A 23,218-nucleotide genomic window follows, 5' to 3' on the forward strand; every position below is an offset into this window, starting at 1 on the left:
CTATAAAAGGTTCGTCTAACGATAAAGTATCGAAAGCACTGCATTGCACTTGCACCTTATCAGGTATGTACTTCACCCTAATGGCAATATAATAACCAAGGTAATGGCCTTTCGTTAAGTGTATGCCAAAAACCACTTTATAAATCGAAACAAATTTAAAAACCAGTTCTTTAGAATTCAAATAAAGTGTTGGTATGTTATAAAGATGTTTGACCTATTTAACGGTAAAAGACAGCTACTTATAAACAAATAAAGCTCTCAACAAGTTTTTTCTGACACACTTACAGTGAGTCTTCCCAAAATGAAATCTTCTAGATTCTTAGAATCCCGACCTATAGACCGAATTATGAGTTAGTCTATGATTTCCTGATAAGCAAGTTTCACTGTATTGTGCATTGTATTCGGGACTAAACAAAAACGGAAACGGCACCGGATCGCTCAGTTGCTTGATGGAACGCGACGTGCTCACACCGAAAACTAGAACTCTTCTTTGATAAGAAAGGCCTGAGAGAAACAGCTGCAAGTTATTTTGACCTCATACAGAGAAAGATAAGACATTGCTGGGTATGTATCGGCAAAAGCGTTAACATCTTATTCAAGTACCAATATCTTTGTTTATTTTGGTATATAAACAAATAAAAGATACATATGGCTTATATGTATGATGTGGTTTAAAGATAAGGTGAATATAATGAAATCGCTTAAAAATGTTTAGATTAGATGGTACTCAGTTGCAATAAGGGTATTATCAAAATCATTAACCATACATAATGTTTAAACTTCGACTGATTCTGGCGGGGTTTCTTATATAAAACGTCTGAATGGTTTTAAAGGGTATATTTTGAAAACTCAAGCTTAGATGAGCACTTCAAGGGTTAAAGCTTTCGCAGACGTGGCAACTCCCGCACAACAGCTGTCGGCTATCGCCGTCTCGCTCCTGCATGCCCTTCCTTTTCATTTGCCGGCAGAATTGCACTTTTGCACTTGTTTTTCCCAATTAAGCGGCCAAATTGGCGTCAATCTAATGTTTTAGCGACTCTAAAGCCGCTTCCCCAACTGATAACCGGAATGTTAGTACATCACTTTGTGGGCTAATAGCTATTTCGACATTTTGATAAGGTGAGATGGGTTGATAAGCTAATTTTTTGCACAACACAGGTGTGTTGTTGTTGGCTATTTGTTTACGTATGTAAATTTGTTTTTGCCCATAAATTAAGATTAACCAGTTGCGCGACACGTTTACGGTTCGTCGACTGTGAAATAAATGTCTGTTATTAAGGTTTCGCCCGCTTGCAGGTGAACATGACTTCCAACAGGAATGGGAATGGAACCGCTCAGCTTTTGGGAGCCGGCATCGAGATCGTGGCCCAGCAGAAGCTCCAGCCGGAGTCCAAGATTTACGACCGTGTGCAGCAGCTGGTCGCGTTTTTCAAGAAGCAGTTCGGAGCGGATCCCGAGTTTATCGTTCGAGTGCCAGGCAGGTGGGTGTTCCTTATAAGTAGTATACATATCATCCCCCACTGATCATATCTCTCCTCTTCAGAGTCAACATCATAGGCGAGCATGTGGACTACTGCGGCTACTCGGTGCTGCCCATGGCAGTCAGTCAGAGCATCTTCCTGGCAGTGGCCAAAAATCCGGATGACAGCGAACTGCAGCTTAGGAATCTGGAGGAGGCCAAGTTCCCGGGCTATGATGCGGACCTGAAAACGCTCAGGTGGGTGATTCACTGCATGATAATTACAGACCTTCATCACTGGGTGTAGAAAGTATAACCTGGCACGTTTGTGTGCAACTGATTTCTGTTTTGCTTTTACTTTTGTACATTTAAATTGGTTTAAAAATATACTCCACGCCAAATACATTTTTAATCTAACTAACAGAATATTTTTTCATTTCAGAATTGAGCTGCCAAAGAGCGGAGGTCCAGCCTGGCACAACTACTTCTTGTGCGGCATCAAGGGCATTCAGGAGAATCTGGGCAATCAGTGGAAGCCCATAGGAATGCGCATTGCTGTGGACGGCAATGTACCCCTGGCTGCAGGACTCTCCAGCTCCAGTGCCATGGTCAGCTCGGCTGTTCTGGCCACCGCCCAAGTCCAGGGCAAGAAACTAGACCGCCGGGAGCTGGCTTCAATTTCGGCCAAGTGTGAGCAGTATATTGGAACCCACAGTGGTGGTATGGATCAGGCCATAGCCTATTTGGGCAGAGTGGGCTGCGCCCACCACATCGAATTCCATCCCAAGCTCAAGGGCACCCCGGTGACATTGCCAGCGGGCAAGTGCTTTGTGGTGGCCAACAGCCTGGCGCAGAAGAATAAGGCTGCCTCTTCGGATTACAATGAGCGAGTGGTGGAGTGCCGATTGGCCACGCGATGGCTGGCCAAGCACAAGGGTCTAGTCAACTGGGAGGACATTGTACGCTTTATCGATCTGGAGGAGGCTTGCCAAATGGACAACGAGACCTTCGAGAAGTTGATCAAGGACAACTTGACAAAGTGGAACTACACGCGAGCAGATATCTGCAAGGAGCTGGGCGTCACCGAGCAGGAACTGGAGACCAAGTTCCTTTCAGCCAACACACGGCACATGGAACAGTTCAAGCTGCGTCAACGTGCTCTGCACGTCATTCAGGGTAAGATAAAACTTCAGAATCTCGATTTCAGATAGTATCTGGAACGTTTATCAAAACGTTTAGTTCCTTACTGTGCACATGCATAAAATTAATTGATCACCAGTTGAATAATTACAGTCAATTAATAAGACATTGACATTAAGCAGTTGCCTGAACAATAAATTATTAATTTAAATTCGCGAAAAAAATATTTATCAATCGGTAGATCAGCTTACAAGTTAATGACTTTATTGTGGCTTCACAGAGTCCGGTCGCGTGGCCAAATTCCGGAAGATATGCGAGCAACTGGCCGCCGGACCGAGCAAGGAAGGTGCCAAGCAGCTAGGCGAGCTCATGCGTCAGTCCCATGAGAGTCTGCGGGAGCTCTACGAATGCTCCCATCCAGATGTGGAGCGCCTAATAGCCATATCCAATGAGCAGAAAGTCAGTGCTCGAGTCACAGGAGCTGGGTAAGAAGCCTAAAATTCTTCTAAATAGCTTTGTTAACTAAAAGAATTTCTATTTTTAGATGGGGTGGCTGTATAGTGGCCATGTGCGATTCCATTGAGGCGGCTGACGAGTACATAAAGGCTTTGAAGCGGGACTACTACGCCCATCTGCCAACGCATCTCCTGGAGCGCCATCAGCCCAACAACTTTAGTGAAGTGGTCTTTGCCACACTTCCTGGAAACGGAGCCGAGTTATATGTACAATGAACTCTTCTCCAGCATTTTAATCCAACTTGTATACCAAAATCACCCTTCAGTCACTATAATCCAGCGGTCATTTATAGAGAAAACATTTAATATGTATGTACAATATATATTAACAATTTAAAAACTAAAATACAACAAGGCACGTGGGAAACGGAACTCATCTGGGCACGGCTGCAGCTTTGAGGTTTCTATCTGCGATTCAGGTAGCCGGCGTTCTTGAACAGCTTGTAGACCTGTTCCCGTGGGATTTTCTCAGCCTCGCGATGCACCACTGCCATTTCCTTCTTCGTTAGCAGCGATTCCTTGGCCAGGTTGGCGGCGATCACGGGATCACTGTAGAATCGGGCACTCTTCGACAGTTCGGCCGGCAATTCCGACTCCCACTGGGCATTCCGGACCACCGTGGGATGGGCATCAGCTGTGGCATATCCCTGGTACGGGTTGGCCGGCTGGTAAGCGTGCGCAGCCGGCAGGCCCAAAGCCTGGTGGTAGAAGAACTGGGCCCGAACCGAGCTGGTGGCCAGAGCCAGACATCCAGCGAGCAGCGTTACTTGGCAGGCGGTCAGCATGATTGGCTGCTGGAGGAGAAGGAGGAGAGAAAAGGAGCAGGAGCTGGCATTATTGTCCAACGTTCTAATAAAGCGATACGGACAGATTTATTGCCGCTGGTCAGTGGCAGTTTTTAATCTACAAGTCGGCTGTCAGTTTCGTGCGTCATAAATTATGTACGGGAAAATCAATTATCGCATATGGCCAATGGAGTGGGCAGCGCGGAGATCTTGGCTCGGACTCTTACAGTTGCTAATCCGTGAACTTTTTGCAACTGGAACTGGCTTTTTTATTGATAAGAATTGGACTGGCCGCGAAATAAATGTCGAGCTTTAATTGTCAAGCGTAGAGTGCTCCAATTTGGTCTGAACAAAGCAATCAAATCTTGAGATACAGATACAGTGGTCGTTTAGACATAAGGTTTAATTTGGAAATGTATTTTTAAGCACTTGAAAATTGTCTTATTGTAATTGTAACTTTATGTTCACATAACAATTAAGTCATTTTAAAAGATTAGGAAATTTAAAATGGATAGTTTTATAGTTTCTGAATGAACTTCAAACTTTCACTCTGAAAAAAATCCTTGGAAAGTTGACATTGGTTGGAAGTCACACTTTATTTCTGTTTTCTATTTATCACAGCCACTGTGCTTGCATTTTAAATGTGACTATGCGCCATTAAATGCATTTACATATTCCAAGTTTATTATGATACTTTGATTTAGCCAAAGTCAAGGTTACGATCCCACACAACCGAATCGGATTTCGGTTCTCCAAAGCACCCACTCACACCACACGACACTCACTTTGATATGGACTTAGTATTTCAGGGGCTAATCCTCGGAGAGAAGCACTTCAACCGAAACTGGAACACCTGGGCCTGGGTGAAGTTGAGACTGTAAACTGATCATAGAATATCGAGGCGGCGAACTTTTATTCGCTTGCCGTTGAATGCCACAAAAACGAGTTGAACTCAAGTCTGTGAGTCAACCGATCTCGAATCGCGCTCAAAGTCGCTTCTGAGCGCCGAGAATGAGTCAAGTTTTTTTCAGCTGGCTGCTTTACATTTTATTAAATTAATTATGGAGCGGAGCGGAGTGGAGTGTATTGGCAATCTGGAATCTGGTAGAGACTGACCTAGGCCTAGGCGCTGAGATCGGGCAATTAAAAGCAATGATATCTGTCTCCGTTTCTCATGCTCCATAAAAGTGCCCCCCAAAAAAGGTCGGACTGCCAGCCGGCAGCGTTACGCATGCCAAAAGTCGCACAGATATATTTGTGGACCATATGAACTCAGAAAAACTGATTTTACAATAATACCCATAAACAAATTTACAACTTCTTTGGTATAACCCATTTATATACTACTTTATTTTTAATATGTTAATTTGAAAATGCGAAAGCCTATATACATAAGAAAATATGTACATATATGTGTTCACTTTGTTTAATATTGATTTAATAATATATATTTTATGACCTATAGTTCTATATAGTGCACTATCAGAATTTTAGGGAAATCTATTTCATTACATTTTTTAAACCCGATACTGGAATTTAGTTTTGGTAATAAGCTTTGTAATACTTTGATTTGATATTACGTACCTATTCAAATCGTAGTTTAAATTTGGTAACCTGATATTTCTTATTGCCTTATTTTTTGCACTGTATAAGTAGTATTGCGATTACAATGATTGACAAGTTTGCCTAGAATCCATGTCCGACTCAATCCGAGCTCTGTGCGATTTTGAAAGTACCGATTGACCCTGAATTTAATGCTGAGCCAGTGGAGACTGAAATTCAAGCCGAGCTCGTTGGCTGCACATGTTTGACCCTAATTTGCTACGGGTGTCGGGGTGCTGGGGAGCTGGGGTCTGTATGAATATGTGGGGTTATTCAACCGATCAGCCAAGGCGGAAGCATTACCTGGAGTTGCCCGCACTGGATATTCGCCACAATCATAATCACCCGCCGGATGGCAGCCTTGAACTTTCCCGATCTTTCAGGTGCGTATCTTGGCCTGCGATTGGTATTTACATTGTTCGGGTTTCGACTTGAACTCCGTCGCGGGGAGTGGTCTCTCATTTATTGGCCGTGGCGGATTTGATATTTAATTAATGGCCATTTAGCGGCTTTGTGGATGCATATTAAATAAACAAATTGCCTGGCCCCTGCATTGTTGGCTACGGCCAAAGTTAATGAGCATGGTCTTTGAACTTTATTAGGCTTTGTCTGCGACTACGTGACCGAAAATTCAGGGGAACTCAGAGGCTGGAAGTAAAATGCTTTAAGATGAGTATTTCTATTAAAAAATTTTTAGAGACAATTATGAATTTCAATTTTAATGGATGCTTAAAAGAGACCACCAATAGTATTAAAAAAAAATTTTTCATAATAACATTAGTGCACCATTTTCCGTAGAAAATATTACTCAAATAATCATATCTTATAAAGGTTGCTGAAAAAAAACTTTTCTAAAAATTAGAAAATGTCTTGTCTTAAGTATAGATATATAAGTATATATTTCCAGATGAAAGACCCAGTTCAAGATTTTCTGATAAGGCAGATGATATAATTAAAGAAGTTTAAAATTTCGGAATTAAAAATTTTTTCTATTAAAAATGTTATGTTTTCATATTATTTTTACCTAAACTTGATTTACTAAATTCATAAATTTCCATGGAGACGTTAAAACCCCTAATAACTGATTCCAAGTTACAGAGGCTACACTGTGTGTTTCTCTGAAAAAATGAACCCCTTTTATTATGTGTTTGCTTTGATTTTTATGCGCATTGCCTCGACCCACACGCAGCGCCTGCCAAGGACGGCCAATGCAATTTCAAGTGCACGAATTGGTGGGCCAATGCAAACGACTCTCGGCCGACGCGGCGTATGAGCGACATCCGCTTTGGCCGGGCGGCGCATAAAGTATACGCACCCGAGTCCGAGTGCGAGTCGAGTGAAAGTGCGGTGCGGTGACCCTGAACGAGAGTCACGTCTGCCTGCCACCTCCTACCGGCTTTCAGAATGCATTTTCAATTTTAGAACTGAGCGACTTGCGAGAGAAACCGAGAGAATTGCCGATTTTCCGGCGGTTCTCGCCGCCATTTGGGCTCTCTAGTGAGTTTCCATTGCAATTGCAGTGCCAGTCGAGGTTTGGCAGATTGGCGGGCGGTTGGTCTGTCGCACATTGCACACTTTTCGCATAGGTGTGCTATAACCAGAGTGTTGTCCACTTCTTAGCCAGCGGAAATTGTATAATAATTACGGAAAAATACAATAAAAACCGACCTGGACTCAATTCGGATTTGTGTCAGTGCTAGAAAGAAAATGCTGCAGCGGCAGAAATCGACGGCTAGCAAACGATTTGGCAGCAGCCTTCCCTCAACAACCATTCCCATTCCCCATCGGGCAGCCAAGTGAGTTGGATAAAATGGCTTTGGCAGCGACCCCAACAGCAGGACCTTCGCATGGCGGTTTGGCCATGGCCGTGAATCCGGCCGGTGGCTACGATGGTAGTGCCAGCAATCAATACGAGGAGAACGCCGACCATTTGCGCCAACTATTCAGCCAGAACCAGCTGGTCTCCTTTAGCATTGCCCACATCGCATGCTCCGCGGGCAGCAGCAGCGGCGACAACTACATGTCCGTGGTGAAGCGGGTCACCATCAGCCAGGCGCCGGACCAGGATCGGGATCGGGATCAGAATCAGGAGCAGCCGAGGAGTGAAATTGGTGAGCTCAGTTCATACAGATTAGACGCCAGGCGCCATTACACTCATCTCATTGATTTTCTTGTTGATACCCTGTACTCACATTGCAGTGTTTTCAAGGGTAGTTTCCCTTGCTGACTTTTCTTTAGACCTTTAAATTTGTCTTAAAGCAAAGAACAGGAAAATTTGAACTACAAAATCCTGAACAATACATTTTTTAAGATCTATTAAATATTTCACTATCAAATACATTTGTTATTTTAAAGTATTCGTTAATTTTCTACTACTTCAAAACAAAGTACACTTGAATTTAATAATTTACAAAACATTAGGTTATTATTAAGCCACTAAATATTCGGTACATATTATTATTTGATATGAACTTTAGTTTAAAATATATATTAATTTATTTTTAGACAAGATTTGTTGTGTTGAAGTTTCTATTGCAGGGTAAATAGGGTATAGAATAGTTCAAACCCTATTTGCAACAATTTAAGTTTAGATGTTTGCTTTTGTTTGCCCCGCTGAGCGGCGGCGTCGAGTGGGTTGACCTTGTTGCACGCATTCTAAATGCAATGCACCCATACAACCAGGCGTATACGTAATATAGATTCGCTAAAGGTCAGCACGCACACTCACACGCCCGCGAGAGAGAGAGGCAGCAAAAAATAAACCACCACTCCGCTCTCACGCACGCAAGGTCATTGAATTCATTCATAAATATAAATCTTTGCCAGCGACGTAAACAAAAATCAGCTGTTCTCCTGCGCCGCTCTCGCAGTTTGTTTTGGTCGGTATTTCCTCCCCTCCCCGCCCTGTTTACCTCCTACACTGCAAGATTAGGGAAAATTATACAAAATCAAGTTAATGATTTAACATTTCATTAAGAACCAGATATACATAAAACTTTTCTTAGGGTAATAAATATAAGAAAACTCAAAAGGTAAGTTAAGAGCCTATGCCTATGACCAACCATACCATACAACACATTATATTTAAATGTAATTAGTTAAATATAAATCTAATATTATGAAGGTGAAAGTTTTTTTTTAATCTCTGAATAGAGGTGAGGTTTAAACCCAGGTTGTACTGTGCCAGTTAAGTAAGCAAGTCACTATTAACCTTGATTTAACACTATCGTATTCACATAATAACATAAAAAAATAATGTTCAAAGAAACCATTAATTTTTACCTGTGCTGGTTATTTAAAAATAACATTTTTTCCTGTGTAGTCACAGTAATTGTCAAGAGGCAAATTGCGAGTCTGTCGCGCCGGCAGCTCTACCGGTGCGAGGAGGCCTTCAGCAACGAGATCAATGCCTACCGACACTTGGCGCCCCTTTTGACCGCCCACAGCCGCCAGCAGCTGTTTCCGGTGTGCCACATCGCGGAGAGCCAGGATCGCAGGGATTCTGAAGGCGGGGAGCCAATAATCGTGCTGCAGGACCTCAAAGCCTTGGGTTTCCGGATGAAGGATCGTTTGGCGGGCTTGGAACTGAACGACTGCCTTCTGGTGATGAAGGTGAGTGAGTGGAAGGCGATTACATGTGACCCATGGGTCATTCCTCACAAATGCCTCATCTTTTCAGAAACTGGCTCAACTCCACGCAGCCTCGCTGGCCGCCCAGGAACTAGAGTCCTCGTCCTTTGCCTCCCGGGCCAATAACCTTCAGGAGATTGTCTACTGTGATGAGGCGACGGACTTTTATGCCGCCATTCTGGACACCTCCGTGCAGCAGGCCCTGGAGAGTCTAAGTGGCTCCAATGCAGACGATAGTCTGACCACACCCATTGGTCTGCTGGAGGAACTTCGATCGAACTTGTTTGGAAACCTGAAGCGAGATATTAATGCCACTGTGGAGGCTCCAAATAGTGTGATCTGCCATGGTGACCTTTGGGTAAACAACATAATGTTCCGCTCTGAGCCGGAGGAGGTGATCTTCTTCGATCTGCAGGCCATGCGCCGGTCGTCGCCTGTTTTTGACATTCTTCACTTTATTTACACCAGCACGAGAAGGCAGTTGAGGGATGTGCACACAGATACCCTGCTGGCCGCCTACTCCGAAGCTGTGGGTCAGGAACTGAGGCACCAGCTGGAGGATACACCCGCTGCTGAGCGACTAGAGGAGCTGTGCGAAGCCTTCTCCTTGCAGCGTGTCAGTACGGAGTATGTGCGTCAGGTGCACTATGGCCTGGCCATCGGCATGTGGATCCTGCCAGCTGTCACCTTCGATCCGGACAATCTGCCCAATCTGGACGTGATGAGCGAGCAGAATCTCACTGGAAAGGAGATCAAGTGCACCCAAATGCTCACCTCAGAATATCATCTGCGCATCCGTGAGCTGGTCATGGAGTTTTACGAGCTCGGCTATCTCGAAATGCAAAAGCAAAACTTTTAAAAGTATTCATAGACACGTAGTGCTAGTATTAACCTATAAACTTTAACGTTCAGAATAAATAGATAATAGATTTGCCCTTGAGGAACTATAGCTCTCTCTTAAAGGTTCCTTTATTACCGAATAATTGTTCACGTTTTTAACTTACAAAAGTTTCGTAGAAAAAACAAATCTGGCGGGGGTAAAAGCCAAAACAAAGAACTTATAAAGAACATCGGACATACCGTTGCGTGGACATGGATCTGAAGGCTTTACAAGTGTAACATGGATGTGTGGAATTCCAGAAGAGTGCTTCGTGGTGGCTGTTGGCAATCTCACTTGTTGCCGCCGCCACCCCATCCAAGGAATCCCTTGACGAAGCCGGTGATCGAGGGGCCCTTTTTGCCGGGCGACTCCAGTTTGTCCTCCAGCGAGGGCAGCTCCACGTAGTTCATGGCCAGGTCAAAGAAGAGCGGCTTGCAGGGTATGGGCTCCATTTCGGGGGTTAGCTTAAACACATTGGGTGACTTCGTGTGCAGCGACTGATCCTCTTTGTATAGAGACAGACGCTCATACAGAGGTTTAGTGGTCTTTTGCGACTTGGTGGTGGTTCCGGCGTCCTCACTGTTGTCATCCTCCAGAACACTGTACGCATGTGCGGAGAACTTGCAGCCCTCGATGGCGGAGACGACCTTCTTGAGCTCATCCTGCAGCTGGAACTCCGGACTGGTGTTGCCCTTCAGGGCTTCGCCGGCGTAGTTGAATGCGCGTTCGTACAGCGCCACCGCCTCCTTCCACTTCTTCATGTCAATTAGTGTGAGCGCAATGTAATAGCAGCGGAAGGCCTTGAAGGTGACGGCCAGGTTCTCCACCTCGCTCTGGTACTTGGCATCGTCCTCCAAGCCAGTGATCTGTTGCATTTCCGTAACGTTCTGCAGGATGATCTCGTAAAGGCGGGCCAGATCCTGAGATCGAACTCGCTTGCCGTCGCCCACATTTTGCTGAGACTGCTGGTTGGGATCGTCAAAGTTGAGCTTGGCCTGGTCAGGACAATTAAGATAAGCAAAGAAAACTATAGGAAATTTTTTTGTTGGGCTTACCTGCTCCACTAGGCAAAGATTACGCTGCAGTGTGCGGCTGTGACGAATGTAGCTCAAATAGGCCAATAGATATTGCACGCCGGATACGGTCTGTCCGGTGGTTAGCGAACGTAGCTTGGGATCCTGCTTGATCTCATCGCGAACTGCCTGGATGGCGTCCTTGCAGTCCATCAAAATGCGTTCAATCAGCTCAATCTTGGCATCCAGCTTGGTGGTCTTAGCCAGCGACTTGTCCAACTCCTGGGCACTGAGCAGGAACAGACGTACCTTCTCCGGACGCACGGTGACCTTGCGACCGCGCCAGTCGATGGTCTGCAGGCCCTCGCTGCTCTCCGTCTTGGTCTGACTGACCAGAACATCCAAATTCTCAAGTACTCCCTGGGCGCGCAACTCCAGGATCTCATCGATATTACCGCCACTGGCACCGCCGCTGATGTTGTAGGCGCAGTAGCGCAGATTGGGCGTGAACTCGTTCACTTTAGCGCGGTACAGCTCCTGTTCGTCATCGGGCAGAGCCTTGGCCAGATTCTCGTACACCACCTGGGCGCGCTTTAAATGCTCGCCAGCGGATTTCCAAAGCTGCAGCTCAAAGTGCAGGGTTCCATGCATCCAGGCCACATAGGCCTCGCACTCCAGCTTGGTGCGGGCATCGAAGGCCTCCGTCTAGGGGTTAAACATGAATTAAACTGTATTCAAACTAATCATATTGGTGCGTTGCAGCTTACATTGCACAACTCCTGCAGCTGGAGGGCATAGAAACAGGCCCTGCGCAGCTTGCTGATCAGATGGAAGCGCTTTCGTGGCTCCGTATTCGACTCCTGCTTCAGCTGCATGGCATAAGCCCAGGCACGCTCGGCGCTGATCAGGGGGATGTGGATGAAGCGCTCGTCCGCCTTCTTGCCCGTCAGCTGGCCAATGGTCACGTCGCGTCGCTTGAAGTGCCGCTTGTCGCCCTGCGGGTACTTTAGTGCTTTCCTCAATCGGCGGATGCGGCGGGTGCAGTATCCGCGGTACCTCTGAAAATCGCCGTGGCGCAGACCGTGCTGCTGCTGGGCATCCTTAATCATGTGCAGAACTGCAGGGGGAGTGAAAGTTCAGTGCATTAGCATACAGACTTTTAGGTTAAAGGGAGCGGGGCGTCTGGGCCACTTGGCAGCGGGCTGAGGACCAGTTAGCTACTTACTCTCCACCGTGAAGATCTTGGCTGGCTCTGCCACCACTGGAGCACTCTCCGTCTTCTCCTGGACGTCCCCAGTATTCGGATTATCCTCTTGGACGACCATTTTTTAAGCAGTCGACACAAATCAACGACGTGTAAAAATTAGGGATGACAAACCAATTGGTAATGTCAGAAACACTTAAATATCGATACCAGCATGGGCGGTTCTCGTGCGATACATGTCGGGAGTGAAAAACTCTACTCTGATCTGAGTTTTTCTGATCTCACTTTTTGTTATAATTCTGTGTCAGTAAAATGTATTTGCCATCTTAATAAAACATAATGTATAATATATCAATATTTTGTTAAAATTGTTTCTTAAATCGAATCCTGTGAACATTAATACATAAAAAATGTATATAATTTTTTGACTTATAATACTAAATTAAAAAATTAATTTTGCTGTGTATGTGATTTTCTAAAACTTAGCATACTATGATTTTTCAGTTATTTATAGTCAAATAAGAACTATATTTATCAAAGTATTAAGTATTTAGAAAAAAATTCCAAAAAATAAAACCCTCAAACAATAGTAGCTGATATCGATAGTCTGCTCGGCCGTCTCCATCCAGTAGTGTTGGAAAACTCTTCAAAACTCCCCCCTTTTGAAACTTGTTGGCTGACACGCAAGAGCGTGCGTTCTGTCTGTTTTACAACAATTTCGGCCTAGTTCGCAGGTAAAACTCAAGGAACTTAGCACTCTGTCAACGTGAAAGTGAAGAACCACCCCAGCCGCGTGCCAGACAATGAAAATTCGCGCTGAAAAGCACTTGTTTTGGCCACGCTTTGAGGTTATACTTTCACTCACAGGCGAACGCAGTCGCCGCACCCCGCCGCCGCCCACAAAACGCTGCACCAGATTTGTTTTGACGGCCGGGGTTGGAGATTTGCAACGTTGACAGTGGACTCATTACCATATAGACGACTGATTAGTAGAACGAAGCCAATACCTATTAACTTTCCCCCTTGAATCTTCAACAGCATGTCGCGCAGAAAGGAGAACGAGGAGGTGGACAAGCAGACGCGTATTGCCATCGTCAGCGATGACAAGTGCAAGCCCAAGCGGTGTCGGCAGGAGTGCAAGAAGACCTGCCCGGTGGTGCGCATGGGCAAGCTCTGCATCGAGGTGACGCCCACGTCCAAGATAGCCTCGCTGTCCGAGGAGCTCTGCATTGGTTGCGGTATCTGTGTCAAGGTGGGTCAGCTATACCAGTTCTATGCCAGCACCAATTAACCTATTTCTTCTGCTTCCCAACAGAAATGCCCCTTTGAGGCCATCACAATCATTAACTTGCCCAGCAACCTGGAGAAGCACACAACGCATCGGTATAGCAAGAACTCCTTCAAGCTGCATCGTCTGCCCATTCCGCGACCCGGTGAAGTGCTCGGCCTGGTGGGACAGAATGGTATTGGCAAGTCGACCGCTCTGAAGATCCTCGCCGGCAAGCAGAAACCCAATTTGGGCAAGTACGCCAATCCGCCCGACTGGACGGAGATCCTCAGCTACTTCCGCGGCTCCGAGCTGCAGAACTACTTCACTAAGATCCTGGAGGACAACCTGAAGGCGCTGGTCAAGCCGCAGTATGTGGATCAAATCCCCAAGGCGGTGCGCGGCGCTGTCGGCGATCTTCTGGACAAGAAAGACGAGCGGGAGCTGCAGACCAAGATCTGTGATATGCTGGACCTTTCGCATATCCGGGATCGTGAGATCGCCCAGCTGTCTGGTGGAGAGCTACAGCGCTTCGCCATCGCCATGGTGTGCATACAGAATGCGGACATCTTCATGTTCGATGAGCCGTCCTCGTATCTGGATGTGAAACAGCGTCTCAACGCTGCCCTGACCATTCGATCGCTCTTGCATCCCACCAAGTGAGTTGAAATATTTTATGGATGTCCCCTTATTAAGGATAAATTCCATTTCCCCAGGTTCATTATCGTGGTGGAGCACGATTTGTCTGTGCTGGATTACTTGTCCGACTTTATTTGCTGTCTTTACGGAGTTCCCGGCTGCTACGGAGTGGTCACTATGCCTTTCTCCGTGCGTGAAGGCATCAACATATTCCTCGATGGCTTTGTGCCCACCGAAAACATGCGTTTCCGTACCGAGTCACTTACTTTCAAGGTATCCGAATCGGCCACGGAGGAGGAGATCAAGCGCATGAACCACTACGTGTATCCCTCCATGGTCAAGACCCTGGGCAAATTCGAGCTGACGGTGGAGAAGGGTCACTTCAGCGACTCCGAGATCCTGGTTTTGCTGGGCGAAAACGGTACTGGCAAGACAACGTTCATCCGAATGCTGGCCGGCAACCTACAGCCCGATGGCGAGGTGGAACTGCCAATGCTCAACATCTCGTATAAGCCGCAGAAGATTTCCCCGAAATTCCAGAACCATGTGCGCCATTTGCTGCACGATAAGATTCGCGACGCCTACGTGCATCCGCAGTTCATTGCCGATGTTATGAAGCCCATGAAGATCGAGGAGATCATGGACCAGGAGGTGCAGAACCTTTCCGGTGGTGAGTTGCAGCGAGTGGCCTTGGTTTTGTGCCTGGGCAAGCCGGCGGATGTCTACCTCATTGACGAACCTTCTGCCTACTTGGATTCGGAGCAGCGTCTGGTGGCCGCCAAGGTTATCAAGCGGTAGGTTTTGGCGAAACTTTGAATTGGTATGCAAATACTGATCGCTCCCCATTTCAGCTATATTTTGCACGCCAAGAAAACTGGATTTGTGGTGGAGCACGATTTCATCATGGCCACCTACCTCGCCGACCGTGTGATCGTTATTGAGGGTCAGCCTTCGGTCAAGACGACGGCCTTCTCGCCGCAGTCGCTGCTGAATGGCATGAACCGCTTCCTCGAACTGCTCGGCATCACCTTCCGTCGCGATCCTAACAACTTCAGGCCCCGCATCAACAAGAACAATTCGGTCAAGGATACGGAACAGAAGCGCTCCGGCCAGTTCTTCTTCCTGGAGGACGAGGCTTGTAATTAAGACAGGATCACTGACCACCTCAATTGGACAGCTCGTTTTCCTTTGTTCTCTTCAGCTCTCCCTTGTTCATTTTGCATTCTTTGGTCGAAAACACATTTACTTTCAATATATTTTGTTATTGTTGTCGAGGATTACGTACAATCGAAAATTGGGGATTAATTGTACTTGATTAAAGTGAGTTTTATATACGTTTTTACAGCGAAATAAATAGTAAACCCAAAACAACAGGAAATAATTGTTGTCTTAAATGAGTCTAGCAAAAATAAACAAATTTTCTTTATACAAAACTGCAAATAAAGTTTTTTCTCAACCGCAATGATATTTCATAAGAATGCGTCTAACAGATGGTGCTTATTGTCGGGTTCTTTATTTTAATCGCAAAATCTGAAATGCATAAATTCAAAACACATCTGACATCTGCAAATTAACACGTATTTATTGCACTTAAGCGATAATTACACAAAATACGCACAATAGAAATGTAAATATGAATATAAATTACATACAAATTTCGTCATTTCAAATACGATCACAATTCGAAATAAACACAATGGATAACAGCTACAAACATTTATAAGTGTATAATTTACAATATTTGTTTTATGGATATACCAACGCATGCACAGCATAATTGTTAATATAAACGCTTTTGAAGCTTTAAGTTTTTGCGATTTAATCAAATTTACATACAAATGTTCTCGAAAAAGGCAAATATTTTGAATTTATAATACTAAATTTGATCTGTGGCTTGGAGGCCACTAAATAACTGACACAAGTAAGTACTATAAATAGGTAATTCTGGAGACTTATGCGCTAAAAATTCCATAAAAGTAAATGCGTCAAAAATTGACCCAAATCTTTGATAGTTGCCATGTGCAGTTTCAATTTTCGAATCTAAATCTGAGTTCGACAGTAGAGAGCGCGTTTTGCAAGGAGAGAGTTTCAAGTTACAGCATTATCTCTTTAATCTTTCATTTTACAAAGTAACTATAAAACGAAACTTCTATAGTATAAGTATAGTTGTTAAAAATGGACATACGTATGTCTAAAATTGAGTGTTGAGTTGATCCAAAAGCAGATCCTATGGTTTATCCAATAATTCAATTACCTTGTGTTGTTTTCTATTTTCTTCAGCATTATTCTTTTTGTAAATGGAACTTTTAGTGACTTAATTTTAGTGTTGCTATATGCTTAAATAATTTTCGAAATCTTGCAACAGAACGTATCAAAAATAAATGTATATCATGCAGGAGATTAAAAGATAGAGAACTTCTGAGGTAGCCGACTATGCAACGTCTGAACTTTTCATAAGTGTGGACACTTCCTGGCTGAGTTCCAAGGCCTGTTTGCGCAGTTTGAGGGCCTGAAAGGTAAACAACGTGAGTAAGCGATTCGGTTTCTATATTTAGATGTACTTACCTGAGTTCTGAGCTCCTTCTCGTGGGTCACGAGTTCCTGAATTTGCGACATGACTGTGGCGCAGCTACGCTGATCTATCACCCACCGCAAATAAAGATCTGAAATCAATGGTTTATAAATCCGTCCATCTGTAAGATTCAGTAACATACCGCTCCACAACTCCAAGCTAATAGGCGCCACCGATGGCCATATCACATTGGCATTGGGCTCGTACAGCGGATTCAACAGTGTCTGGAGGACATCTGGCCGGTTTAGATAAGACCACAGGCTCGTCGTCCTGGTGTGGACGTTCAGTTCGCTCCGCTCTCGCTCTGAATCGCACAGAAAGGTGCCATACTGCGAGAAATGGCTGTGCTCGAAGAGCAGGATCAGCAGCTGAGTGCTAAACTCAAAGCTGCAGGGAAACTGCGTGTAAAGCTGGTAGATGCAGTCCAGGAAGAGCACAAAAGTGGCACCAGATGTCTTGTTGCGTGTCTGATTTGGCGTATAGCATGAGAAGCGATGGCGGGAGGCGAACGGATGACCCGCCTGAATCCATTCGCGCTCTATCAAAGCTTGTAGACTATAAGGAAAATATATATGTTTAGAGCACTATTCACTATAGTAAATAGATGATGACTCACCCCCTTACAGTGCGGCAGTCGGGATTGAGGATGATCTGCACCAGGGAGGTGACAATAAGCGTGGAGTCCAAGCCCTTGGCCCCGTGAACCAACACCGGGCTGCCCTCCTGGTCCAGGCACTGGGCCACCACACAAGAAGCATTTAGCGAGTTCAGAACGAGACTCAGCCAGCCGCTGCTTTCGAGTCGCGACAACCACTTGTCCGAGCTGCAGCCCAAATCGTTGCAGGCCTCGATCAGCCGAGCAAAACTATCCAAGATAGAAGCGGGCGAGCTGACGTTGCCAATCGATCGATTGACCTTCTTCCATTGCGAATAGTGCAGGTCCGTTTCCGTGTTGGACTTGCCCTTGCCCCAAGTGTCTACGATAAAGCCTTTTCGACTGCGTCCCAGAACAAGATTAAGGATGGCCTCATCGGCTCGACAGCGTTTGATGCCCTGAATGGACAGCGGCTGGGAACTGCGCATCAGCGTGGCCTGTTAATATGATTCATTGCATTAATTTAATCGAATTTGCTGCTGGTGTGCAGTGGTTGCAGTGACTTACGCCATTTTCATGCCTGTAGCTCAGCACGGGAAAACGACCGCCGTCCCGGAACGCGGCGGAGAGCACTATCTGCTCGTCCGTAATTGCTTTAGGTACAATTAGCGTGGCGCCATATGTGGCACAGACGCTGAAGTCTCTGTTGACGTTGGTGATGCGCCACTCGCAGGCGGCCTGGGTGCCCTGAAGCGCTCCACCGCCCACACCACCCGCCAGGGCGTCTATCGCAAAGCCATTCTGCAGGGGATGAGGCAGGCCAGGGCCCACAGCAAGCGTCGATGTCGATGTTGATGGCATGCAAATTGTTATGTTGGCCACATTCGGCGACGACCCACCGCCCATGCCCACCCCGCTGATGAGCTTGGCGAACTCCAGCTCGGGCCTGTCGATTGAGTGGAGGGAGGATAATTGAATTGTAGCCAATTTATCAGGGGTTGGAAAGCATGTGTACCTACCTAAACATCGTGTAGCCGTCCTCTAGGATCGAGTACATGGGCCGGTAGAAGAAGGGATACAGCAGCTCGGTATTTTGGATGGCACTGAGTGCCTCCAGCGATGCAGCCACATTGAAGAACTCCTTGCCGCACTTGATCTCTAGCGAGATGATGCGCAGGTCCTTGCATTTCAGGGTGATGAGGCCACCGACCACGATGTTTTGCGACAAACTGGGCTTTTTCTCCACACAGTCGATGTTCTTGTGCAGCAACTGGAAGGGGTATGAGGCGGATGTATCAGCAATTCGATTATTAGCGCTCCATTGAAGCTGAAGCACATAGGATTAGGGGAAATCTGCTTACCCACAGCTCCTGGCTGGTTTCCTGGCGGGCGCTCAGCAGCAAATGGTGCCCGGTGATGCACAGTGTGCCAACTGTTGCACCCGACGCCCCCGCATTCGAGGGGTCGTGCAGAAGGACTCCGTCCAGCTTGGGGGTCTTTATCAGGTCGGCGAATTCCATGGCGTTGGCGTCTCGCCCACGGCGGGGTGTCCGCTTTGATTTAGCCCCGGCCTAATTAACTTTTTGCATTTTGCCCCGGCTATCTCCTGTTGCCACTTGATTGCTTCTGTTGACGCCGCCGCCCACCGCCTCCTCCTTCTCCTCTCCTCTGCTCCGCCCTTCTTCGCCGCGGTTCTCCCGCCTTTCCAGGCCCTTTTTTTGAACGCACAGCACTGCGTACGTCACCGGCTCTGGCGGGGATTGGCTGTATCTGCGGCTCTGCTGATCTGCGACAGCCAATCGAACTCGCTCCGGGAGTTTGAAACCTTTGTTGTACGCCCCCGCTTACGGCACAGATTGCATTTCTTTCTTTCGGTTTCGGTTTCCGTTCTGTGCTGTTTTTTTTTGTGCTTTCCGTAGTGTGCCCGTCGCTTACTGATAGCGAAAGCTCAGTTCTGGAAGGCACTGCCACACTGCTGGTTTTGAACCGTTATTTCCCTTTTGCAAAAAATGTTAGGATCGGGGTTATTTTTTTTTAAATGTACCCTTTTCTTTTAAATTTCATACCATTCTTAACGGGTTTCTTAAAAAAATATGTAAAGTCGTTTAACACCTATTGGGCTACAAATTTAAAATAAATAGTTAATAAGCTGCTAAAAACATAAAAATTAAAAATATGTTAGGTCAAGACTTTTGAAATAATCACTATTAGAATTCGAATATATTCTGTGTGATTTGCTAATTCTTTCTGAATTGCAAACAAAGCTTAATATTCTCGCTCAAAAACCTTTTATGATCTTAAATAAAATCCCACCATTGCATACTGGGTTGCATGTCACACGCACATGCGGTCCTTTAATCCAAATAAAATTAAGAAATGATTATGATAGACTTGCAATATGGCTAAATTAAGTTTTACATATGTTACACACAGACAGCGATGCCGTTCAAAGTTTGTGGTCCGGGCCAGCAGAAGCGTCAGATACTCTTTGGAATGCGCTGCAGCAGACGGTGGCAAGGTGACTTAGTAATTGGAGTCTCCCCTTCAGCTCAAACGACTCCTGTGGGACGCACATTGGTTGGCGGCGGGGCACCACTGGGCCTTGTCATGATGTCCATGGCATTCTTGAAGAGCTGCGTCTTCACAAAGTCGGTGGCGGCAGAGTTCAGATCCTGGCTGGCGCCATAATTGCACTTGATGTAGCCGTACAGATTGGCGGCATTCAGCGCAATGGCGATCATTACCAGCAGCAGCCACTTGAACTTGAGGCCGAACAGGGCCATCAGGAAGAAGAGGCCCCAGAAGAAGGGACAGAGGATGAGTCCCAGCCAAAAGATGCGCTGCTCGTGCTTGTTGATCCGACTCTGGTAGGATTCAGACTGCGTTTCATCATCAAGGGCTATCAAGTTTGCTAATCTCGTGACTCACGTTCTTTGACTCGAACACCCAGTGCGACACTCCATCGTCGTCGACGTAGTTCCACCAGCGCAGACCCACCAGCAACCTTCCCGAGATGTTCTTGACCGTCCAGAAGTCGGCGGACAGGAACAGCACCACGAACACGAAGCTGGTGATGAAGGAGTCGCTGAACCAGCCGCAGAACATATAGATCACGATGGCGGCGCCCCTGAAGAACAGGTGGAAGAAGGTGACGTAGGGGTGCCTGTGGGGTGGAAAGAGGAGGGGTGTTTTCAGCTGGCTCCATGGATTGGAATTCCCGGGTGGTTTTGTTCTGCCTACGTGTATTTCTGGCCCGCGCGACTGGGATCCCGCATCTCGTCCTCCTCGCCAAAGGGTATCGTGTCATCGTCGAGCAGCGGCACCTGTATAACACGTAGCTTGGATTAGTTCAGCTGTTCAGGGTCTCAAGATGGGAGTTTTTCGAAGAAAACCTCGGGTCGTATTGTCATTGTGGCACACCAAAAAAGCAGCTTGTTAGGTGTTAGTGCGGCATACATACATTTCTTACCGTTGCGGAGGCCATGCTTGTGTTGGGAGTGATGTCTAATTCTTAGTTGGGTTCAATTTTCATGGGGTTTTCTATGTTTTTGGGGTTTTTAATACATTTTCTTTGCCTATTTTCCAGGTTGTTGTTCTTGTTTTTGCCTGCGTAGCCGTCTATCGTTATCGCACTAGGTCGATAGCTAGTAGGGTTGTCGTGTTTCTTGGGGTGGAAGTAGGTTGGCAGCACCACAAGTTATCGAACATAAAGTTATCGGTTTTAAAAGTTTTAATTAAATTTGTAACGTTCATTTAAAGATTGTGTTCTTGTTAATTTGCCTCCTATTAAGTTAAAGAGCTTTAAATATATAATACGAATTATAATATACTAGAAACACATTAATGGTAAGCCATAACGAACAGAATCCCTATTTTTGTTAAAAGATGTTAATTGTAAAAACCAGAAATAACACCTTTTTAATGCTCTGTGACCTGGATTTCTCAATACTACATTTTTGTGGTGCAAACGAAGAGGAAGCCATTGAAATGCAGCATCCAACACTTGTCAACCCACTACAACTAGAAAACTCCATCAGTAGCTCGTTGATCGCCTGGTTTGTGGGACGGACTTCAACTGCTAACCTTTCACGATGGAAAAATGTCGAGCCTCCTCTAGGATATTGATCGTCGGAGCAGGAGCCTCGGGAATTGCCGCCGCCACGCGACTCCTGCAGAACAACTTTGGCGATGTGCAGATCCTGGAGGCGGAGAACCGCATCGGTGGGCGGATCAACACCATCGCTTTTGGGGACAACGTCGTCGATGTGGGCGCCCAGTGGGTCCATGGCAAGGAGCGCAATTGTGTGTACGAGATGGTCAAGGATATGGGCGTGGTGAGCGACACTGGTGACTTTTTCAGCGACGTCAAGAGAGTGAGGTCCAACAAGGAGGTGGTTCCGCATGATCTGGCCTGCAGCATTCACGACATTGCCTTGAGGAGCATGCCAAGTGGTCCCCTTCCGGTGGTGGGATCCTTCGGCAATCACCTGGTGGAGACCTACTGGCGGAACATCGAGAGCCATTTGCCTCGGGTGGACAGGACCTTGGCCAGTGAGGCCTTGGATGCGTTTGCCAAGCATGAGAGTTCCATCATTGGTGCGGACAGCCTTTTTGAGGTCTCCGTCAGGGAACACATCGAGTATGATGAATGCGATGGCGACAAGCTGGTCCACTGGGGTACAAAGGGATACAAAAGATTCCTACGCCTGCTGATGAAGGTCGGTGAGGATGCGCCCGAGGAGCTGGGCTTACTCGAGGGAAGGGTTCGTCTCGGCAAGAAGGTCACCAAGATTGAATTGGCCAGCCCTCGTAAGGTGATCGTGCGCTGCGAAGATGGGGATTACTTCGAGGTGGACCACGTCATCTGCACTGTTTCCCTGGGCGTCCTGCAGGAGCAGCACGAGAGGCTCTTTGTTCCACCTCTTCCAGCGGCCAAGGTGAATGCCATTCGAGGACTCACCCTTGGGACTGTGAACAAAATGTATATGGAGTTTGAGGAGCAACCTTTTCCAAAGGATTGGGTGGGTTTCTTCTGCTTTTGGTTGGCCGAGGATCTGAAGGAGTTGCGCAAGACGGAGTACTTCTGGCTGGAAGGAATTACCGGTTGCCACAAGATCACCTGCCAGCCGCGACTGCTGATGGCCTGGGTGGGGGGTTCATTTGGTCGTCACATGGAGACCCTGTCCGATGAGAAGGTCCTAGAGGGTTTGCAGTGGCTCTTCCGCAAGTTCCTCACCTTTGAGATTCCTCCACCGAAGCGCTTTCACCGCAGCAAGTGGTTCTCAAATCCGAATTTCCGCGGCACCTGGACCTTTCGTCCCACGAAGGCCGATGAACGGGAGACGGGACCCAGGGATCTGGAGGCTCCTGTGACGGGCGAGGATGGCCACCTGGGCCTCCTGTTCGCCGGAGAAGCCTCCAGCAGGAACCACTTTTCAACCGTTCACGGAGCCGTGGAGGCGGGATGGCGAGAAGCAGATCGTCTGATCAGGCTCTACTCCACTTGCGGTTCCAAATCCTGAAAAAGTCTCGTTTTTGGTATTTTTCTATGTGCTTTTAATTTTTGTTGGGCTGTTTAAATTCTTCGTTTCCAAAATAAAATTATTTTAGTGGTACTTTAAACTCTGTCATTTATAGAAAACATATATTAAAAGTACCTTAAAAAGGTAAGAGGTTGTAAGGTTTCGAACTTAACTTCTTACTGCAAAAATTATAACTTAAAAGCTGGGTAGTCTTTGAGTTATATGTTAACCTGGCCTTCTTTTTAACACAACAAATAAATAAATAAAAAATTAAACAAATTTGCAAAATAAAAGCTAGACCGTTACTTTTTTGAAATTAGCACACTTCCTCGAATTATCGGTCATCGCATCAGCTGATTTTACGCCATCACTAATGTGATTTTGAAATCTTTTAT

At 46.3% G+C, this 23,218-nt stretch overlaps 8 protein-coding genes across 13 annotated transcripts; 4 read left to right on the forward strand and 4 right to left on the reverse strand.

The window, feature by feature from the left end:
- Window positions 1–408: 408 nt before the first annotated feature.
- Galk (N-acetylgalactosamine kinase) lies at window positions 409–3,486 on the forward strand. Of its 2 annotated transcripts, none has more exons than XM_017079382.4 (6): window positions 409–564; window positions 1,297–1,481; window positions 1,544–1,717; window positions 1,902–2,635; window positions 2,880–3,084; window positions 3,144–3,486. In XM_017079382.4, the coding sequence occupies exons 2-6, from the start codon at window positions 1,303–1,305 to the stop codon at window positions 3,328–3,330; spliced, it is 1,479 nt and encodes a 492-aa protein (XP_016934871.2). In that variant the 5' UTR covers window positions 409–564; window positions 1,297–1,302; the 3' UTR covers window positions 3,331–3,486. The 2 variants fall into 2 exon arrangements, with proteins under 2 accessions (XP_016934871.2, XP_016934873.2); XM_017079384.4 differs by lacking the exon at window positions 409–564 and adding an exon at window positions 957–1,119.
- Window positions 3,332–5,167, reverse strand: LOC108013500 (uncharacterized). 2 transcript variants are annotated; one of them, XM_017079386.4, is made up of 2 exons: window positions 4,685–5,167; window positions 3,332–3,905 (listed from the first exon to the last, which is right to left on the reverse strand). In XM_017079386.4, the coding sequence occupies exon 2, from the start codon at window positions 3,897–3,899 to the stop codon at window positions 3,519–3,521; it is 381 nt and encodes a 126-aa protein (XP_016934875.2). In that variant the 5' UTR covers window positions 3,900–3,905; window positions 4,685–5,167; the 3' UTR covers window positions 3,332–3,518. The 2 variants fall into 2 exon arrangements, with proteins under 2 accessions (XP_016934875.2, XP_016934874.2); XM_017079385.4 differs by having other exon boundaries at window positions 3,332–3,908; window positions 4,685–5,164.
- Window positions 5,168–7,018: 1,851 nt separating this feature from the next.
- On the forward strand, window positions 7,019–10,080 carry LOC108013406 (uncharacterized). Its single transcript, XM_017079261.3, has 3 exons — window positions 7,019–7,612; window positions 8,824–9,113; window positions 9,181–10,080. The coding sequence occupies exons 1-3, from the start codon at window positions 7,312–7,314 to the stop codon at window positions 9,988–9,990; spliced, it is 1,401 nt and encodes a 466-aa protein (XP_016934750.2). The 5' UTR covers window positions 7,019–7,311; the 3' UTR covers window positions 9,991–10,080.
- Window positions 10,061–12,410, reverse strand: Srp68 (signal recognition particle 68). The gene is made up of 4 exons (XM_017079259.4): window positions 12,250–12,410; window positions 11,792–12,141; window positions 11,067–11,729; window positions 10,061–11,006 (listed from the first exon to the last, which is right to left on the reverse strand). The coding sequence occupies exons 1-4, from the start codon at window positions 12,347–12,349 to the stop codon at window positions 10,302–10,304; spliced, it is 1,818 nt and encodes a 605-aa protein (XP_016934748.2). The 5' UTR covers window positions 12,350–12,410; the 3' UTR covers window positions 10,061–10,301.
- A 403-nt stretch (window positions 12,411–12,813) lies between these two features.
- Window positions 12,814–15,578, forward strand: pix (ATP-binding cassette sub-family E member 1 pix). Its single transcript, XM_017078958.4, has 5 exons — window positions 12,814–12,962; window positions 13,267–13,480; window positions 13,544–14,154; window positions 14,212–14,928; window positions 14,986–15,578. The coding sequence occupies exons 2-5, from the start codon at window positions 13,268–13,270 to the stop codon at window positions 15,278–15,280; spliced, it is 1,836 nt and encodes a 611-aa protein (XP_016934447.1). The 5' UTR covers window positions 12,814–12,962; window position 13,267; the 3' UTR covers window positions 15,281–15,578.
- Window positions 15,579–15,698: 120 nt separating this feature from the next.
- On the reverse strand, window positions 15,699–19,222 carry LOC108013228 (myotubularin-related protein 9). The gene is made up of 7 exons (XM_017078957.4): window positions 18,663–19,222; window positions 18,321–18,571; window positions 17,869–18,247; window positions 17,323–17,798; window positions 16,849–17,261; window positions 16,700–16,797; window positions 15,699–16,643 (listed from the first exon to the last, which is right to left on the reverse strand). Exons 1-7 carry the CDS (start codon window positions 18,819–18,821, stop codon window positions 16,566–16,568), a joined length of 1,854 nt encoding a protein of 617 aa, XP_016934446.2. The 5' UTR covers window positions 18,822–19,222; the 3' UTR covers window positions 15,699–16,565.
- A 399-nt stretch (window positions 19,223–19,621) lies between these two features.
- On the reverse strand, window positions 19,622–20,930 carry LOC108012518 (uncharacterized Golgi apparatus membrane protein-like protein CG5021). 4 transcript variants are annotated; one of them, XM_017077931.4, is made up of 4 exons: window positions 20,771–20,930; window positions 20,542–20,624; window positions 20,230–20,464; window positions 19,622–20,165 (listed from the first exon to the last, which is right to left on the reverse strand). In XM_017077931.4, exons 1-4 carry the CDS (start codon window positions 20,783–20,785, stop codon window positions 19,851–19,853), a joined length of 648 nt encoding a protein of 215 aa, XP_016933420.1. In that variant the 5' UTR covers window positions 20,786–20,930; the 3' UTR covers window positions 19,622–19,850. The 4 variants fall into 4 exon arrangements, with proteins under 4 accessions (XP_016933420.1, XP_016933418.1, XP_016933417.1 ...); XM_017077929.4 differs by having other exon boundaries at window positions 19,622–20,180; XM_017077928.4 differs by having other exon boundaries at window positions 19,622–20,180; window positions 20,762–20,924.
- A 396-nt stretch (window positions 20,931–21,326) lies between these two features.
- Window positions 21,327–22,916, forward strand: LOC108012611 (spermine oxidase). Its single transcript, XM_017078030.4, has one exon. The coding sequence runs from the start codon at window positions 21,393–21,395 to the stop codon at window positions 22,821–22,823; it is 1,431 nt and encodes a 476-aa protein (XP_016933519.2). The 5' UTR covers window positions 21,327–21,392; the 3' UTR covers window positions 22,824–22,916.
- The last annotated feature ends 302 nt before the right edge of the window (window positions 22,917–23,218 follow it).

The sequence above is a fragment of the Drosophila suzukii genome, chromosome 3 (assembly GCF_043229965.1).
Source record: "Drosophila suzukii chromosome 3, CBGP_Dsuzu_IsoJpt1.0, whole genome shotgun sequence".
NCBI lineage: Eukaryota > Metazoa > Arthropoda > Insecta > Diptera > Drosophilidae > Drosophila > Drosophila suzukii.

What these genes read in the sequence shown, in the direction of transcription:
- Srp68 (XM_017079259.4), bottom strand. Translation starts at nt 12,349, where the DNA reads ATGGTCGTCCAAGAGGATAATCCGAATACTGGGGACGTCCAGGAGAAG. An exon ending in CAAGATCTTCACGGTGGAGA is followed by an intron (nt 12,142 to 12,249) that starts GTAAGTAGCTAA and finishes CTCCCCCTGCAG; the next exon opens with TTCTGCACATGATTAAGGAT. An exon ending in ATCTTTGCCTAGTGGAGCAG is followed by an intron (nt 11,007 to 11,066) that starts GTAAGCCCAACA and finishes TGTCCTGACCAG; the next exon opens with GCCAAGCTCAACTTTGACGA.
- LOC108012518 (XM_017077928.4), bottom strand. Translation starts at nt 20,785, where the DNA reads ATGGCCTCCGCAACGGTAAGAAAT. An exon ending in CCTCCGCAACGGTAAGAAAT is followed by an intron (nt 20,625 to 20,761) that starts GTATGTATGCCG and finishes CGTGTTATACAG; the next exon opens with GTGCCGCTGCTCGACGATGA. An exon ending in GGGTGTTCGAGTCAAAGAAC is followed by an intron (nt 20,181 to 20,229) that starts GTGAGTCACGAG and finishes GATGAAACGCAG; the next exon opens with TCTGAATCCTACCAGAGTCG.
- LOC108012611 (XM_017078030.4), top strand. Translation starts at nt 21,393, where the DNA reads ATGGAAAAATGTCGAGCCTCCTCTAGGATATTGATCGTCGGAGCAGGA.
- LOC108013406 (XM_017079261.3), top strand. Translation starts at nt 7,312, where the DNA reads ATGGCTTTGGCAGCGACCCCAACAGCAGGACCTTCGCATGGCGGTTTG. An exon ending in GCAGCCGAGGAGTGAAATTG is followed by an intron (nt 7,613 to 8,823) that starts GTGAGCTCAGTT and finishes TTTCCTGTGTAG; the next exon opens with TCACAGTAATTGTCAAGAGG. An exon ending in ACTGCCTTCTGGTGATGAAG is followed by an intron (nt 9,114 to 9,180) that starts GTGAGTGAGTGG and finishes TCATCTTTTCAG; the next exon opens with AAACTGGCTCAACTCCACGC.
- pix (XM_017078958.4), top strand. Translation starts at nt 13,268, where the DNA reads ATGTCGCGCAGAAAGGAGAACGAGGAGGTGGACAAGCAGACGCGTATT. An exon ending in TCGCTCTTGCATCCCACCAA is followed by an intron (nt 14,155 to 14,211) that starts GTGAGTTGAAAT and finishes CCATTTCCCCAG; the next exon opens with GTTCATTATCGTGGTGGAGC. An exon ending in GCCGCCAAGGTTATCAAGCG is followed by an intron (nt 14,929 to 14,985) that starts GTAGGTTTTGGC and finishes TCCCCATTTCAG; the next exon opens with CTATATTTTGCACGCCAAGA.
- Galk (XM_017079382.4), top strand. Translation starts at nt 1,303, where the DNA reads ATGACTTCCAACAGGAATGGGAATGGAACCGCTCAGCTTTTGGGAGCC. An exon ending in ATCGTTCGAGTGCCAGGCAG is followed by an intron (nt 1,482 to 1,543) that starts GTGGGTGTTCCT and finishes TCTCCTCTTCAG; the next exon opens with AGTCAACATCATAGGCGAGC. An exon ending in TGCTCTGCACGTCATTCAGG is followed by an intron (nt 2,636 to 2,879) that starts GTAAGATAAAAC and finishes GTGGCTTCACAG; the next exon opens with AGTCCGGTCGCGTGGCCAAA.
- LOC108013500 (XM_017079386.4), bottom strand. Translation starts at nt 3,899, where the DNA reads ATGCTGACCGCCTGCCAAGTAACGCTGCTCGCTGGATGTCTGGCTCTG.
- LOC108013228 (XM_017078957.4), bottom strand. Translation starts at nt 18,821, where the DNA reads ATGGAATTCGCCGACCTGATAAAGACCCCCAAGCTGGACGGAGTCCTT. An exon ending in GACGGCTACACGATGTTTAG is followed by an intron (nt 18,248 to 18,320) that starts GTAGGTACACAT and finishes CTCAATCGACAG; the next exon opens with GCCCGAGCTGGAGTTCGCCA. An exon ending in AGAAGGAGCTCAGAACTCAG is followed by an intron (nt 16,644 to 16,699) that starts GTAAGTACATCT and finishes TTTACCTTTCAG; the next exon opens with GCCCTCAAACTGCGCAAACA.